At 37.4% G+C, this 18,803-nt stretch overlaps 1 protein-coding gene and 1 long non-coding RNA gene across 2 annotated transcripts; both read right to left on the reverse strand.

The window, feature by feature from the left end:
* Positions 1-302: 302 nt before the first annotated feature.
* Positions 303-1,988, reverse strand: LOC144360471 (uncharacterized). Its single transcript, XM_085492924.1, has 2 exons — positions 989-1,988; positions 303-586 (listed from the first exon to the last, which is right to left on the reverse strand). The coding sequence occupies exons 1-2, from the start codon at positions 1,986-1,988 to the stop codon at positions 303-305; spliced, it is 1,284 nt and encodes a 427-aa protein (XP_085349050.1).
* Positions 1,989-2,121: 133 nt separating this feature from the next.
* LOC146731556 (uncharacterized) lies at positions 2,122-9,162 on the reverse strand. The gene is made up of 3 exons (XR_014927101.1): positions 9,076-9,162; positions 6,453-6,523; positions 2,122-2,417 (listed from the first exon to the last, which is right to left on the reverse strand). It is a non-coding gene; the product is annotated as an uncharacterized LOC146731556 (long non-coding RNA).
* Positions 9,163-18,803: the final 9,641 nt, after the last annotated feature.

An 18,803-nucleotide genomic window follows, 5' to 3' on the forward strand; every position in this document is an offset into this window, starting at 1 on the left:
GGGTTGTATGTAGTAATACGTTGGAATAGTTTTCTAATAATGCATAGTAAATGTTACATTACAAAATATATTTCAATGATACACGACAAACAAAAATCATACTGTACCAATATACTACTAGCTGGAGACCAGGTGTGAATAGATAGAAACACTAGATATATATCCAACATATTAAAGGCGAACATGTACATGTTTACAATCCTATGATCACTTTCATTCAATAGAAAACATTGTCTGTTTCATCTATTTCATATCAAAACATTATGATCTAAACGTCATCACGCTTTTGCATATATGACGAATTAGAAAAATACCACATGTCTGAAGGTTTCTGTGCCCTTACTTCTTACAACATTTTGGTCCAGTTTATCGATTTTATAACTCAACTTCTCATTCCCTTTCAATGCTATCTCATTTTTAGAAAGAAAGTACATTCTGAATGTCTCTGTTCCCTGACTCACTTGTTCAATGCCACTCCTGTTATCCTCTTGAGTACTTTTCAAAAAATCTAACATGAACAATGATCCCTTCTCCAGCTGATCAGCGTTCTTTATGGACTGGATATTACGAGTGTGCATCTGTTCTCCTAGATCGCTTGAATAAACAAAACTCTTCTCACATTCTTTGCACTGGATGTGATTTTTTAGACCACGAGACTGATTGAAGCATTTCACGCATTGTTTGCACTGAAATGGCTTCAATCCTTTATGTGTAAGCATGTGATTTCTTAGACCACCAGAATGAGTGACGCATTTCTCGAATTGTTTACACTGAAATGGCTTCAATCCTGTGTGTGTAGCCATGTGGTGTTTTAGATTAAAAGACTGAGTAAAGCATTTATCACATTGTTTGCAGTGAAATGGCTTCAATCCTGTATGTATAAGCATGTGAGTTTTTAGACTACCAGACTGAGTGAAGCATTTCTTGCATTGTTTGCACTGAAATGGCTTCAATCCTGTATGTGTAAGCATGTGAGTTTTTAGACTACCAGACTGAGTGAAGCATTTCTTGCATTGTTTGCACTGAAAAGGCTTTAATCCTGTATGTGTACTCATGTGCTCCTTCAGATTCCCCGACAGAGTAAAACACTTCTGGCATTGTTTGCACTGAAATGACTTCAATCCAGTATGTGTAAGCATGTGATTTTTTAGACTACCAGAATGGGTGAAGCATTTCTTGCATTGTTTGCACCGAAATGGCTTCAATCCCGTATGTGTAAGCATGTGCTGTTTTAGATTACAAGACTGACTGAAGCTTCTGTCACATTGTTTGCACTGAAATGGCTTTACCCCTGTATGTACACGCATGTGCACTTTTAGATAACTTGAACTAGTATAACGCTTCGCACATTGTTTGCACTGAAATGGCTTCAATCCTGTATGTGTAAGCATGTGATATTTTAGACTACCAGACTGACTGAAGCATTTGTTGCATTGTTTGCACTGAAATGGCTTCAATCCTGTATGTGTAAGCATGTGAGTTTTTAGACTACCAGACTGAGTGAAGCATTTCTTGCATTGTTTGCACTGAAAAGGCTTTAATCCTGTATGTGTACGCATGTGCTCCTTCAGATTCCCCGACAGAGTAAAACACTTCTGGCATTGTTTGCACTGAAATGGCTTCAATCCTGTATGTGTACGCATGTGAGTCTTCAGATTCCCCGACTGAGTAAAACACTTCTCGCATTGTTTGCACTGAAATGGCTTCAATCCTGTATGTGTACGCATGTGAAGTTTTAGATCACAAGACTGAGTGAAGCATTTCTCGCATTTTTTGCACTGAAATGACTTCAATCCTGTATGTGTACGCATGTGCGTCTTCAGATTCCCCGACTGAGTAAAACACTTCTCGCATTGTTTGCACTGGAATGGCTTCAATCCTGTATGTTTTTCCATGGACTTCACACATTTAGGTTCTCTGTTGATTTTATCAACACCTCTATTGATATCTGGCTGCGATGTTATTTTGCAATCTGTATTTACTTCCATTTAGAGGGCATATAAGTATAGCTGAGTGTACGAGATTGAATGCAATATGAAGGTAGTCTTATTGGATGTGGTCAATTTGAAATGTGCTAGATTGTAATAAAAAACTAAACTCAGCAAACAATCACATTACACATTTTACGCCAAAGAACTAATATGTAATTCTAAAATCACACATTTCAGTTGTGTTGTTGTTTTCATTAATAATTCAAAGCATACCATGCGACATTAAAAGCATAATTCTCCATGTGTATATATTGGTAGCTTTCATATAAATTTTCAGTGACTTGAGTATATAAGTGTTTAGGAATTTGTATCACTTCTCTGGAAATCTTGAAAATCTTGGGAAATGAAATGTACTACATTGTATTCCAGGGCTTCATTGTGTGAAGTGTTCTTCATCTATAAATTGGCAGCAAGTTCAGTTTTCACCTACAAAATAACAGAATGAAACAGTATAACAAAATATATTTGGAGTGCAACATCATGAAATGATGGATATCTAACTGCAGTTTACCATGTCTGTATGTGCCTCTACATAGCCTAGCCTTAACCTATCAAAATATTATTAACTGGCATTGTAGAATATTAGCTGACAAGAATGATTCCAGCATAATAAGCGGGTCTAGCTCGAATGCTAGTTTTCGATGTGTCTCTACAGAACCTAGGATAAAGTGGAATGTATCTAAATAAAAATACGGTGTGATAACAATGCAGCCTATCTATCTATAATACAACATTTCTATGTGTCTCTACAGAGTTTATCAACATAGCTACATGTAAATACTATTTAGAGATACCGTATCAATGTATAAGTATTATGTGATCACAAAGCACCATATCTAGCTAATTTTCTGTGCTTCATGTGATACAATAACAAATAAAAATAAAAGTAAGGTGTGATATCAGAGCAGCCTACATAGCTACAATGCTAGTTATCAAAGTGTCTTTTTAGAGGCTGAAATATTACCTACTCTTGGATGTATTAAAATAAAAGTATGGTATGATGTGATATCATATCAGCCTACATAGCTAGAATTAGGCAGAGTGTTTCAACCCACCTGTTCACATAGTTCATACCCACCATAGACTCAGGTCAGTCAAAATTATCTGTGATTCAGCCATCGACAGAGAGAGAATTACAGGTCAGGGAAGCCCCATGACCTCATAGATTTTCTTCCACAGAAGGAACCTGAAGTATATGGTAGGGTAAAAACTGTGTGAATAGGCGGGTTGAAAACCCTATGCCTAAATTCACTACATTCAATTACCCACCGCAGACTCCAGTCAGTGAAAATGACTATTTGAAACTGTAGAAACAGTAAAGGATGTCCCAGTCTGGGACAAACCCAGATGCGTAGGTGACTAGCATTCCAAAGAAAAAAGAGGCAGACACAGTTCTGCATGAGGGCATAGGCCGAAAACGAGACCATGACATGTCCAAGGTTTGCAGACGGGAGAAACTTCTCTGCACAAATCTATAGGAGAGACTACTCTTTCATCTATGCACAGTGAACCCTGTGGTCATCTGGGCCGGGTCAGTAACCATAGTATTACCCACTATTGAACCAACCTTTAAAAGGACCCTCTTCAATGGTTTGGGTGTCTCTTATAATAATAACTGGTAAAGACGTTTGCGCTCTCCAAAATGCTCAAGGGAGGCACCTAATGCAGCAGCCAATCGCAGTCAGCCAATCAGCAATCGCATAAACCCAAAGTGCTCGTACTTGGTGTCTCTGTAGACCCTTTGTCGAGAAAGTCAGATGGTCATAAACCTTGCACACTGTTACAGTGATCCACCTGGAAATGGAAGTCGGGAGGCTGGTCTGTCCTGCTTACCCTTGCCATAACACATAAACATGTGGTTGCTGCCATGCCTCGACTCCCGAGTATGATTCTTGTAGTAACTCAACACTCGGACAAGGCATAAAAGCAACTCCTCGCTGACAATGTTGGCTAGACGGGGGATGATGATAGGATCTTGGTGAGAAACGCGTTTAACGTCTTTAACACAGCTTAATTGACCATAAAGGTGACACAATCATCTGAGAAGAACAATGCCCCTAGCTCAGAATGACGCCTACCAGAGACAAGAGCTAGTAGAAAGACTGTTTTCTATGTCAAATATTTTGAGGGTGCTGATCTCAGAGGCTTTAAGGGTGGTCTGCTTAAAGCTGACAGTAAAACAAGTCCCAATTGTGCAGTTCTATTGTGCAGGGTCTAGGCTGTAAACAGTAGGTGGGAAGCAGTAAACAGTCTCCAAATAAGAGGACTATCGCCTAGTCTTGTCACCAAAGAATTCTCGATGGTGGGTGAAAAGGCTGTCCTATAGCCAATGATCGCTGCATGTGACAAGTCAACTGATCAAAAAAAGAGAAGAATTTGCTCTGCCAGAACTAACAGCAATGGAGATCTGGTCCCCGCTACTTATTGATATAGAGACCACCACTGTGTTGTTTGTGTGAAGCAAGACTCTGTGGCCTCAAACTATGGGTAGGGAGTGTTTCAGTGCTAAGTGCACTGCTTTCAGTTTGAGCCAATTTATATGCTTGCAGGGCTTGTTAATATAACAGGTGCCTCTCCAATCTGTGAGGGAGGCAACTGCTATCAGAGTCTTAGCCGTGGCGAGTGGGACCAAGGTAATCCCTTCCTGAGGTTGGCAATTGCCTTTCATCAAGGCAAGGCATCCCACACGAGTTACTCACTACTTCAGCTCCCATAGGTGAGCCTAGTGCTGCAACCAAGTGCGAATGCATAACGCTGGGCAACTACCCTGTGAACTGAGGTCATCATTCCAATGATACAGATCAGCTATTGAAGAGACACAGAAGGAATGTTGACTAGAACTTTGGCTATGCCACTTAGTGTTAGGCAACGAGCCTGCAATGGTTGTACCAAGCCTAAATCCATGTTGAACTCCATGCCCAGAAACCCAAACGCTGTATTGGGTGTGGATGGGACTTTTCTCGATTTACTAGGAAGCCCAAATGGTGTAGTAAATCCTGTATTAGCCTTAATTGCTCGGCCAACAACCACTTGTTGGTTGTGTAGCAACCAGTTGTTTAGGTACAGGTTGATGTGTACCTACATCCAGTGCAGCAGTAGCACCACCACCTGTATTAACCCAGTTTCACCTTTCCAAAAAACAAACACATAGCAAAACTATTGAAACCTTGTCCGCAAGTTGAGACCAAGAATTGGCTAAATTTTTTGAAATAGTGACACGCGAACAACAACGACGATGCCAAAACCTTTCCTATACTATACATTCCCCTTTGTTTACACTACACTACGGGAAATGGAAAAAAAAAAATGAGCAAGGGCGTGTCTGAGACACCTCTGATGGCCTACATGGGGGTACAAAACATATATGCCTTGCTTGTTCCCCTCCAATCGGAGGCCGGAGAGCCAAATCCATCTGGTATCCCAGGAGGAAGCATTCCCTGCACACGAATATCTCTTGCTGGTGTGCTTCTTCTCCCTTGCTGAACAAGGAGCTACTGCAGGGGAGGCAACCTGCTATACCTGTATATGGTCTACCAGACAGGCAGGTTCTCAACCAAAGCCAGAATCCCGCAGGCAAACTCTGGCATGCTGCATGGAGTAGTCCACAAAGGTACCCACAGGAGCAACATGTTCCAGGGGCACAGCCGAATCAGTTTTTGGGGAACAACCTAGGAGGCGAAGGCGTTCAATGGACTGCTCCATCTGTAAAATGAACAAGGCATGCATGAGTGAAATTATTTACAGTTAAAAGCTGACACAAAGAGACCAAACAACATGGCACACAAAAAAATACACGGGGCTCAAAATAGGAAAAACTTAGCCCACCAGCCACTACACGTCTACTACCAATGGCTCACACTTACTTCAGAAATCTGAAAAACTGGAGACTGAATCACACTGTTCTTGCTACGATGCACACTTGACGCGGAGAAAAACAAAAGTGATCATAAATCAAGATGGTGTCACCTGCCTTGTCTAGGTCATGTGATTCGTGACGTGGAAGAAAAAAAATGGAGTCATGGGGCTTTTCCCTGACATATATTTCTCTCCCCGTCGTTGGTTGAATCACAGATTAATGCCTACAGTTCAAAATAGTTATTTTGACTGACCAGAATCTATGGTGGGTAATTAAACGTAGTGCTTGCTTGTTTCCTCTTTGTCTTTATAGAACCATGGATTAATATACAATGTAGATGCAATGTATCAAAGTAAAAGTATGGTGTGATATCAGAGCAGCCTATCTAGTTAGAATACTAGTTTCATGTGTGTCACTGCAGAACCAATATGTAGATGTAAAAGTGTTGTTGTATCTTTCTATAGAACCCTAGTTTTTTATGTATTCACAAACCTAGCATGATAGCTACATGTGAATACAATGATGGTGGGATGTATGAAAGTAGAGTAAGACATAACCATCTACTTGTATACATATTTAAAATTACCGAAATGAACTACACTTACCTGAAGTGGATTCTGCATGTGAAACCTTTACTCAGTACCCTATACAAACTGGTTCTAATCAAAATATATATCTATGTTAAAAGAGTAAACAGATTATGTTGTTATTCAAGGACTTAAAATATAAATGATAATAAATACCAGTGTTTGGTTGTGCCAAGAGTGGCGAATAATTTGCATCATGTTTAGCAAGCAATTTGCTTGATTTATTCTTCAGCATTTTTATAATCAACACAAGAATTAGTATTATTTCAAACGTTTTTTTTTTTTTTTTTTCAAATCAGATGTTGGTCACTACGGGATATATGAAGTACCGTAAGCATATTGTACATTTTGACATAAATTTGCTATTTTCCACATTTTCTTTAAATATTTTTTTTGACATCGAGATGATCAGCCATCCACGTAACAGACTAATTACATATACATGTTGAACTAATTGAACTTAGCTGCTTTCTGACTTATAGAACAATAATCAATTGAAATTATTAACAATAGAAATGGTTTTGAGCGTAGCATTGACCACCAATCATGACAATGCTACCACGCTGTTTGTAGCTTTGGGAAAATCCTGATTACACACAAAAGATTAACAATAATGCAAACAAAATCATCAAAACTACAAAGAGTTCAGAAATTGTAATGATGAATACAAGTCATTGTTATAACCCAGTCTCCAACAGTTCTTCTACAGTGAAACACATTAGTTACTTAAAATATGATACATCAATATACTAGTTAATATTGCTTACAATTATATACGATTCATATAATCATTACAATTGTGGTGTGAATTATGTAAATTTGACCCCTTCTGTCACTAAGCCTTTGTTTTACTGCCCCTATTATAGCGTTGAACACGTGCTGGTAATTTGCATACCACATATCTATTGGAAAACAACTTGGTTAGGAAGTATCAATCTCAGTCGGAGATTGTTAATCATTTTCCTACTCAAATTGAAGGTTAATTGTGCTTGCTAAACAATTAAACCATACTCTTGACCTAATCAGTGACCAAATATAGAGCTGATTATTACAATGTGTCTCTGGTAACAGAGATTCTGTTTACCGATAAACATCCGTTATTGTGTCCAGTCTTCCATGGGCAAGGATGGAGGTCTGACACAGATGTAATCATTTCCCCAGCACCCTCGGGTAACACTTTTATTCCAAAGCATATTCAAAAGTGATGGTAGATTCATTTATAGTTAATTACTTCTCAATGTTATCATTTCCTTCAAGCTGTCTCGGTTTTAGTCTATTTTGTAGTCATATTTATTTTCTTTCCACTTTTGAACGCAAGTTGTTAAATTGAGAAAAAAATAACTCAAAAAATATTTGACACTTATTATGGTGTAAATAACTCGATCAATTAATTTCCACAATTGCAAGTTCGTAAGATAAAGAAATAAATCCTTAGATTGGATATTTGATGTTGAAAAAAACATTATAACGCCTGAATTCAAACCCTCAATGAATTCCACAGAGGGTATAATACCACTATACCGTGGAGGATATTTTTCTTTTTCTTGAATTGTTTTTGAAATATAGGCCACACCACTGTGACACTTTAATATCGAGCATAACTAACCTTGTTTCTGTTTATTTCTTGTCAAAATCAGGTAACTGTCAGTTTAATTACTTAATATTTACTTAATAAGCTGTTTTCTTACTTATTTTTTTAGTTTTGCGTGGTGGCGTTTTGTCAGGTTTATTATTCCTTCCTGATATTCTTTATTTACATTTTATGGTTTGATATTTTTCAGTTTATTTGATTTTAAAGCTAATTTTGTTTTATCGCAATGGCACACTTGTGTAACATTCCACAACGTTGTTCTATGACTATTGTTCATTTTGACGACTTCTTTTGATGTCCTAATTAGTTGAGTGGGAAAGCCAAAACGATTGCGTTGGTATTGGCGAGTGTTTATCTAGTGTGATTCGCATCTTTGGCGTTTGTATTAGGCGGTTTTTCATTTCCCATGTTTGCTACGTTGTAATATGCGACCACTTCCCCGTTTTATTGTGATGTTTCAGTGTTAAATGATGTCTTCTTTGTCTGTCTCGCCATGACCTAGTTTTAAAATCTCGGCCAGGTTGCATGACCTTTGGCTTGACCCGACTGACTGTATGATCGTTCTGCTTAGCAAGCTAGGATTTATTACCGTTATTATCATTATATTATCACTATATTATTTGTATACAGCAATTCATATATAACGACCACTATTGAAGGGCATTTTTTGTGACATCAGCAATTCGTACAGTGTGGATTTGTATTCTGGAATTGTACCTGGACTTTTAACCAGCGTAAACGGATATTGCATTATTAAAAAATCATGTCATATTATTATAACTGAAATGTTGAACGTACTAATTTTGTCAATAAAAATAACGTTCTACCGTGAGATTATAACCTCCCTTTATTCTATACCAGTGCAAAGCAAGAAACGCAATGGTCGCATTCTTGGTCGCATGTGTTGAGATTACACGCCGCTGAGACAACAAACGCGATCGTTCATACATACAGTGTTCACAGGTATTATTTATAATTTCACAAGAACCATAACTCCACGAACATGAATGTTTGACGAGTATACTTCAATCGTAGATATATATCACTTACTTCGCACGGAATGTTCCTCAATCCTGACATAAGCTCGTCCTGTAAAATCTACCCTCAATCGCACAATGGCGGAAACCCCGTTGACCTCAATAAAATGTTGTCACCGTAGAGGGCATTAATTTAACAGTGGTATCGCCTCTAGTTGGCGCTTTTGTGAATTCCTTGTATCACAGGTCATCACATCACAGGTTTATTCTGCACAGTAGTCACGCTTTAGACAGGTATTGTTAAATAAATATTGTACTGTTAGAAAACCTTACCTTCAGTACCTCTAGGGTATCTCATACGAAAATATCTGCATACAACTGGTTTTAATCCATGTCGAACACGTGCGCAAAATGACCATTTTGCGCACGTTTTCGGCAAGGCTTATCAGCCACCTCAAGTTAAAAAAACATGAAATAAGAGCCAATGTCAATAGAGTAGCCTAGGTGTTAAAAGTGGATTAAGTACTGGCGGCTACCCGACTTCTGCATATGTATGTCTCTAAGCGCATGCTTTTCAGTTGATTTAGTCATCTTTTTTTAACTCAGAAGCCCTCAAAACGTAATATTACATGTGAGAACGAAACTAATCCGTCGAGATTTCACGTTTTCCTCGTAAAATGGATGCTGGCTGTTCCCTTTCTGGACTCCCTCCCACGTATACTTCCAATTCCTACCATGTTCTCAGTTGGTGACGCATGTCAAGCTAAAAATGCGCAATCAGTACTCATTTTCAAATTGCCCAATCTCTCACTATTTTCGCATTCTAATCAGCCGCATATCGCTTAATTTTCGACCGAAAAACGACCATATTTTTATCACTTTCTTTTTTCACTCGCTTATTAAAAACACTGGCCGCTTGTTCAAACACTGATCACTGGCACATGAATTATCGAAATGGTTGTTTTAGTGCTAAAGTTTGGGATTCAACGAGTGTTAACTATTATTTAATTTCGAACAACACTTCCAATCCATCATACCTTGTATCTTTCGCGAACGCAACTTGAACTATGACCTCTTGTTATGTGAACGTTCCACAACAAGCTGATAGAGCGGGACTGTGTTCCGTTTAAATCCAGGGCTGCTACTGCGATTCAAGAATATGATTATCGAGACATTAACGTGATACAGGCAGTGCTAACTCATTAGGACAGAGAGCAGAGAAACCAGGAACATATGCCACGGCCATGTATTTGAAATGTGAGCGAGCAGACGGGCGATATTTCTGGGTTCACGCGGTCAAAAAATAAAGCAGAAATTATTCAACAAGCGGTTGCAAAAGCGAGTGAAAAAAAAAAATGATCGAAAAGCAGAAGCGAGCAGGGTGTTTGGTGAAATTAGTGCTGTACATTCAGGTCCTTTGTAAAAACACGATCGGCCAAGATCTGTCATTCTGAAGCACGCCAGAGACATAAAAAATGCAGTTTTGAATATTGACACCGTTCGTATTTTTTAAATGACAAAAAAAAACAAAAAAAAGTGTATGCTGCTTAAGCGGTGATCGATCGAAACAGACTCGTTTTGCAAGTTTTAACGGCTACGTTTTGTTGAAGATATAACACTTCACTTTCGGAGTTATTGCCAAATATAATGTACGACAGCAAAAAACAACATTTGGTTATATGAAATTGATTAGCATTCATGTACGTCAGTACTGTTGAAATTGTATCGTCTGTTTCGTCAACCGAACGTTACAACCCGAACCTGTTCGACAATTATTATTGCAAATGTAATTTCTTTATCCCTGGTCAATAAATCCAAAATCAAATCAAAATCGTACTTATAGTACGTTATTTTAGAATGACTTTTATTTGGTTTCACGTGATAGATAGTCAGACTTATCATTTAGCATTACTAACACTCGTTTTGATGAATGGTGTGGCTTGTGGGTAAGAATAGAAAATGGATATCGATGATGTTGTGATTATTTGGATTTTTGAGAACGGATTTTTACTATTGAATTGAAATTAACACATCTAGGGGTGAATTGTTAATAATATAGTAAACACGCAACAACAAAGAAATATTTTTCATCAGAGATCTCCAGTCAAGAGAGTGGCGTTTGGACGTAACCCCAATTGATAAGGAGTAAAACACAGAATTGGAAGAGCTGTCCATGCATTGACCAATCACACAAGAGCTCACAGACACCAACGAAATATTTGTTGTTGTACTTAACAAAGGGATTTGACACTGAAAACAATGGAATGTTTATAGGCTTAAAGTTGGATTTAGATCGTGTTATAATCAAAATACAGTGTCCTGGAAAGAGTTGTAAACACAAATTTTCATATGCTGATAATCATGGTGATTCACAAAGGGACCTGATAAACTACCCACGTCAATACATGGACGTCTATGGGCCGGAGCGACTATGTCCCAGTACAAGGTCATCCCTTGCTCAAAATAGTGGTAATTATATAATTAAAACAGTTTGGTAATGTAAAGCAATACTACTTCATTAAATTGAAGCACCAACGCTCCGAAACCCCGAAAATCACTACTACTTTTTCAAGGCCGATCAGCCTGCCCTATATATATGACAAGGGATGAAACAAAATATGCACATGTTACCCCGCTTACTTTTCGCATATTTAGACTCGTACTATATGTCATTGTTTCCTATTGTTCGACTTAAATCGCTTAAATATCCACGTATGCAGTTTTGTGATATAGTGCCCTCTGTGGTACAATAGTGCGAGTCTTATGCGGTTTTTGATTTCGGAAGATTTCATCATCTACCTCACCCCGTCGGGTTCCCATGAACGCCGAAGGGCGGCGGTGGCACACACATTTTTTTAGGTGCCGAAAATAATCCCTCAAATTACAAAGCACATTGTCAAAATCAGTTATGAGTGCTGATAAGATACTCGGTTATTGCACACTGTCGTCCGATTACATATAATTCATATATTTTTCCAATTTTCACGCATTTATGACGAGATTTGACAATTTATGTTTCTTGTGATACCAGATACAACTGTGCATGCGTAGAGCGCCCACAAGAAGACAAAATTCACAGTCTTATAAATTGAGGGCGCTCCATGCATGCGCCGATTGACATAAACACCAGTATCTGGTATCACAATAAACAGAAATTGTCAAATTTATATGTTTGTGTGCTATGAATTTTTGGCAGCAGATGGCATCGACTGCAAGTCATTCCGTTCTTTACTCATTCTAGTTTTACTGTACTTGGAAATTATTACTCGCGGATAACTTGCATTTCAATTACTTTGAGCATTACACCATTGGCTACTTCTCACTTACATTTTATTGTCAAAGGTGTGTTTAACTGACATTACTTATTATCTGTATATAGCTACTTGAATTTGAACCAAAACGTTATTGGCAAGACTCAGAATACGGCAGTGACAGCCAACAACACGTAATTGAAGGCAAATAAACACTTGAAGCAGAAAGGGGTGTTTCGAGTCGTAAAAAAAAGGACGAAACCATTGTTGACTTTTGAGGGGAATGGAAATCAGTCGATTAAAGAGTGTCACAATAAGCGAGGGAGCAAATCGTTTTTATGCTATGAAAGAGTGAAGAGCTTGAACGTACTTTTTAACTTTAGTACAACGTCATTTTTGTTTTATTACCTAACGCTTTTAGGTTCATGTGCTGCAAGTTACAGAGCACATACCTAAGCGGCCGTCCCTCTGCAAATAATTAGGCAAAAGCATTTCCCGTTTCAAAATCGCGAAACTGTCCGTTTTTACGCAGTCTGGGAAGTTCCAATTACTAAACGAAGTGCAGAACGACGAAGCTGAAATATCCAATAACCAACACATACCAAACATTATATCTGAATATTCGTCATGTATTTTAAGTCTTACCGGACCGGAAGTGGGAATTTGTTTCCAGTCTGTTACTTACTACCTTATACTAACATATGTTTGGATATTTAGACAAATTATACACGGAATTAAACTGCAATGGTAAATATGCCTTGTTTATTTATTTATCACTCCCCCCATTATCTTGATATACGACATATTACGATCTGGTTCGTTTGTTTGTTAAAAGTAACAGAATATCAATCGCATTGGAGAAGGTTAAAACCAAAACACATTAGGCCGATGTCACACGTGTACGTTGATTTTGAAAAGCGGGAAATATACTTGCTAAGGGTAAACTATGTTATAATATTTACCATAGTTTATTCACTATGTGATAGATTGTTAAATATATCTATGATATTCGTGATATATAAGCCGATATTTACTCGATTATACGATTCAACTGTATGTTGTATAATCACGGCATGTGCCGTGAATAGGGAATATTGCAAGGAGTTATATAAAAAACATATAGGCTGATTTATCAGAGTACAACATTCATATACATTGTCCACATAAACACATGGTAATTATGCCTTTCAAAACTATGATGTATTTCGAACAAAGTCATAACATATGTGAAAAAGATGGTCACATCAATCTAAATAAACGACTATATTCTAATACATCGGGAGTTTTATAGCAAATACAAAAATATTCATGTGCCACATAGACATATTTCGATACCTGCATGTGAACCTAATATATTAGTAGATTAAAGGAAGTTTAGAAAGAACTCCCGTGTGCTGAGAGTATTGGAGACACATTAAAATTAATTCAAAATTTAAAATTTGCTTTTCAAACAAGTAGCTTGACAACAAATTTTTGTTTGCTATTTGAGATGCATAACATGAAAACAATGTGATTCATTATCAACAATTATAGTACATACAGTTTTTAGTCCAATTAGAACTAGAGCAATGAATTCAATTTAAATCTGATTCTGTTAGATATCAGAAATGGGCTAATAATAGATAATCAAAATGCATGTTTATCAAAATTAAACTAATCACGTCCGTGGATTACCTCAATGAACCAAATGAATTATTATTAAAATTAAGCAATTATTATGCATAGATGCATGTATATTGTTTCAGGGTGCACATGTACACAGTTTCATTATAATGTGATGATTAATCCTTACAAAATTTGTGGAAAGCTGAAAGTAGATTATTATGCAAAATAGGTAATTATTATAAATGTATATCAACCTAAAATTAATTTGATCATCACATTGTGTTAGAGTAATATGTAACAAGATTCATTGAATTGAGATAATTACTGTCACAGACCATGTATGTGCGAAGTTTCATTGAAATGTGATTAGAACAACAAATTATGATTTTTATGATCTGATTTTACCCAAAACTCAGCAGGTATGTGCATTGTTCTGGAGCATCAATATACAAAGTTTCATTGAAAGGAATAATTAGTACTAGTGATATCAGTGTAAAAGCTGAAAATGTGATCATTATGCAAATTAGGTAATTAAATATGCACTGATTTTAACCCAAAACTAATCACATCTGTGCATTAGTTCAGAGCATCTATGTATCAAGTTTCTTTAACATCTAATGAATGGCTCTTTAGATATCAATCGAACAGTCAAGGAACAGCTACAAAATAGCTAATTATCATGCAAATCATGTAATTAATATGTATGAATTTCAGCTATAACCTAATCAAATCTTTACATTAACCCAGAGTATCTATACACCAAGTTTCATTAAAAACCAACATACGGTTCTTGAGATATATGTGGAGCAGTCAGACACACACACATACATATAGGGTAACTGCAAAGACTCCCATTGACAAACAATGAACAATATGTATAGTATTATAAAGCAATCGGATTCCTTTTCATCAAAAATGACAAAAATGAAAATAAAAGAATCAAAGATATCATCAAAAAATGAACAAATCTGAGAGAAGTACACATGTAGTATATTTTTATATAATATCAGAGTAATCAGACTTGCGGTTTACAACAAGACGTCAAAAATATCCTTGTTTTACCAAAAATTACAAAAATACTGTAAAACACATTGAAAAAGTGACATGCAATTTTAGCGAGTTGCGTTGACTTTCTTGCAGTCTGTTGCCATTCTTGAAAAATAAATATAAATTACTTAAACAAGTGATGAACGCGAAAGTCATGTGACTGTGAAATCCAAACAGACTTGCCATCAGTGTAAGCGCCCTCACTTCACCGGCCATATTCGGGCTCGCAAATTTGCATATACATCATACGGTGGATGGAGTAGTCGTGCCACGGATCATAACAATAAAAAGCAAGTCTATGAATTGTGGTAAAATGACGTAATATCGAAATGTTGATTTAGCGAATCTGTCTTGTCATTGTTCATTTCCTGTTTTCACAATACTTGTCTGTCGCGTGCCAAAACAAATGTGCAGTTATCACCTGCATGACAAGACAAACTATATATCAGTATAACTTCATTGGTGTTATTTATTCATTTATTTATTTTCATTGAAATAATGACCACAATTAATGCGTTTATTTGTATGTGTTAATTTACTTTTCAATAAAGTGTGTTCATCATGTCAGTTAGTTTACTTTGTGTTGTTTTTACAAAGTGTGATTGAGGAATAAAAGACGTTGTTTGGTGGACATTTTGAATTTATAATAACGTCATTAGCTACATCTTGAATTAGCGAATCAGTTCTCTCGCTAAATTCGCTAAAAAGACATGCTCGCGAAAAAGACATGTTTTACAGTATTCATCAAAATTAGAGAATCAAAGATATAATCACAAAATGAACAAATCTGAGAGCAGTTCACATGTAATACCGATATGTATCAAAACAATCAGACTTAAAGTTTTCAGCAATAAGTCGAAAATATCACTTTTTACCAAAAAACACAAATATTCATCAAAATTAGAGAATTGTAGATATCATCATGAAATCAACAAATCTATGAGAGGTCTACCTGAGGTACGTACACGCATTTTGTCATTTTCAATGAAATGATCATTACTAAACGCATGAGAGTGGTATTAAGAGTTTGTTTTCAGGAGTGGGTGATACCAAGCCGGAAAATGGGGGTTATTCCTGGAATTGCAATAGAGAGGGTTCAGGCTGTTATATAATATGTAGTGTTTTCATGTTTTGTCTGATATTTCTGCGGTATTCTGCTGCTCTAACTGATGTGAGATTTGTTCCGAAATTCGGTGGATTGTGTGCACCCCAGGGTTATTCGTTTTATGCTGAAACACCCCTATTTTTCGATGGAAGAGTCGAACCAGTTTCACTCCCACTGGGAAATCTGCATTCTTGCTTGAAAGAGAGCTAATTAAACAAATTTTCCAGACCGGCGGAAGAGTATGTAATTTCCTATCACGTGATTTTACTCAGAATGTTGACAAGGAAAGGGGCTATTCTATATTACGCAGGAATAATTGGGAGCAGAATATGTGGGGGATTGTATCAACAGAGATGTTTATACTTAAATACTTTTGTTTATACTTATATCTATCTTCCTTTTGCATTCCTAAGCATTTCTGTTTTAGTATACTGATTTGAAAATGTTGAATTTGTATGCTTTACGATGTTTTTTTTAACTGAAACGCCCCTACTGGTAGAATCCCGGGTTTGAACAGCGCACACGTCATTCGTTTGAATACAATGGCGAAGAATTGGCACGATAGGTCGCCGTCCGATCTCGGTGGAACGTTTCGAAGTCAGTCGTTCGTGGACAACAACGTCGAAGCAACAACGTTCCTTTTACAATGAGATAAACTAATTTCAGCGATTTCGTTATGGAATAGTCTTCAACACAACTTAGAAAAATCACATAATAACAGGCTCTAAAATTATATATATATATCAAAGGCAAAGGCCTTCAGATCTGGCTGTAGTAGGATGGTGAATGTAATGGTACAGCATTGTAACAGTGAATAAGTACTGAGAAATAATTTTAAACTCATAGTTGCTGTTGACACAGGAAGTAAAGTAAGCAAATAACACCGAATAAACGGCAAGGTAAAGACTATGTATAATTATAGTAAATACGTACTGCGTGCGTGACTCGAACCGGCGCTCGCGTACGGCACCAAATCGCCTAGCTTCACGCCACTACACGTCTTTATGCACATTTTCCGCTAAAATAAATCCAAGTGAAAATGCCATTTCCGATATACTCTATGGAGACTTGACACTTTTTTTATAAGGCCTTTGCCGCATTCTGGCCATGCTGTGTGGCGCGTATCGCGTGGACGGGTTTCATGTTCTCTGCACGTAATAAGCTCGGTTATTAAGCATCCTTTTTTGGGGATGCCCGGTGGCCGAGGGGAAGACGTGTAGTGGCGTGAAGCTAGGCGATTTGGTGCCGTGCGCGAGCGCCGGTTCGAGTCACGCCTGCAGTACGTATTTACTATAATTGGACATAGTCTTTACCTTGCCGTTTATTCGGTGTTATTTACTGACTTTACTTCCTATGTCGACAGCAACTATGAGTTTAAAATTCTGCAGGTTACTTGTTGTGGTTAGTATTGTTTACTCCTAATTTTTATGTCCTGAGAGCGTGCACGTGGCGATAAAAACTGTATTCATGAAATGGAACAGGGATTATTATCCCCGGGCCACACGAGCCCTCGAGTTGCTGATGAAAGACCAATTATGTTACATGTGACGAATCCATTTTTTGTCGGTTATGAACAAATCCTGTTGTAAACGTGTACCTACGTGGTGGCTTTTTATCGGGCTAAATTGTGACAATGTTTATTCTCTTTACAATTGGTAGTCACGCTAAAAATGGGTGAACAAATGACTAAAATATTTCTTTTACATAATACAAGTTTCGACTTACTTTTGTAAAACAGGCCTCATGTACATTAGGAAATGTACACTATTTGGTATATAACATTTGTTTTGCGTTACAAGTGGCTGTGGCAGGTCTCCGGGTTTTCGCCGCGCGAAGTGATGCATTATCTTTACTATTTCCATGTGATAGTAGCTGTATTTACGAGAGCGAAAGTGTGTTCTTCGTGTAGTGAATATTGTTTTTAATTGTTGACTGCAGTGTACATGACAACACCCTAAGCATACGGGCATCGTGGACATCGCTGTGACATCGTAGTACAACGATGGCAAAATGTACATGAAACGACAAATCTGCATTTCAGACGAACGCCATTAATGAAATAAACACAATTCAAAGAAATGATCAATGCCACATGACTTTGTATTGTTCCATATTAGTTCCGTTATCAATTTTCTCATTGGAATGCCAAAGTAGATAAGGTCTGTACTTGTGCACTATGGAAGCAAGTCTTATTGGCTCGTTATACACTTGATACCCATGGGTATTAGTGCTATCGGCTCGTAAATATACTACGAGTTCCTGTAAACATAGGCTATGTAAGGGATTAATAACAGTTATTAGCATATCCACACCTCCATTCTTCCTATTAACGTAATTATCGAAAATAAGCCACGTGTAACATCACACTTTAGTTTCTTTAGCGACGATCCCCTGCTCTACAACCACCTTCCTACAGAGTTACATTTATTATTATCGTGTATCGCAATGCCAAGACTCATAGGTACCACCCAATCAGTGGCCTCGACAAATTTAAAAGCACACGAGTGTTTCAAATCGGTCCTGCTTATCGGTCCTGTACTGTTTCGCGGGATCAACAGAACTACGACATGCGAATTTGTTGTGGCAGAGACGATCGATCTACACTTTGCCAGTTCGTATGCGTGCAGAAAATGTAGACTGAGAGCGTCAACTCTGCATAAAACATGGATGAGTTCAGGAAGGAATTTCAGAAAGCTAAGCGAGAGTTATTAGAAAGGTCGCAGGCGACTGAATGGCAACTGAAAGTGAGGGATCCCTGCTTTCGAAACGAGTTTCTTTTGATTAGACGAATGT

This window comes from Saccoglossus kowalevskii, chromosome 18, assembly GCF_978046115.1.
Source record: "Saccoglossus kowalevskii chromosome 18, keSacKowa6.1, whole genome shotgun sequence".
NCBI classification, from domain to species: domain Eukaryota; kingdom Metazoa; phylum Hemichordata; class Enteropneusta; family Harrimaniidae; genus Saccoglossus; species Saccoglossus kowalevskii.

What these genes read in the sequence shown, in the direction of transcription:
- LOC144360471 (XM_085492924.1), bottom strand. Translation starts at nt 1,988, where the DNA reads ATGGAAGTAAATACAGATTGCAAAATAACATCGCAGCCAGATATCAAT. An exon ending in GAAATGCTTCACTCAGTCTG is followed by an intron (nt 587 to 988) that starts GTAGTCTAAAAA and finishes CAAGCGATCTAG; the next exon opens with GAGAACAGATGCACACTCGT.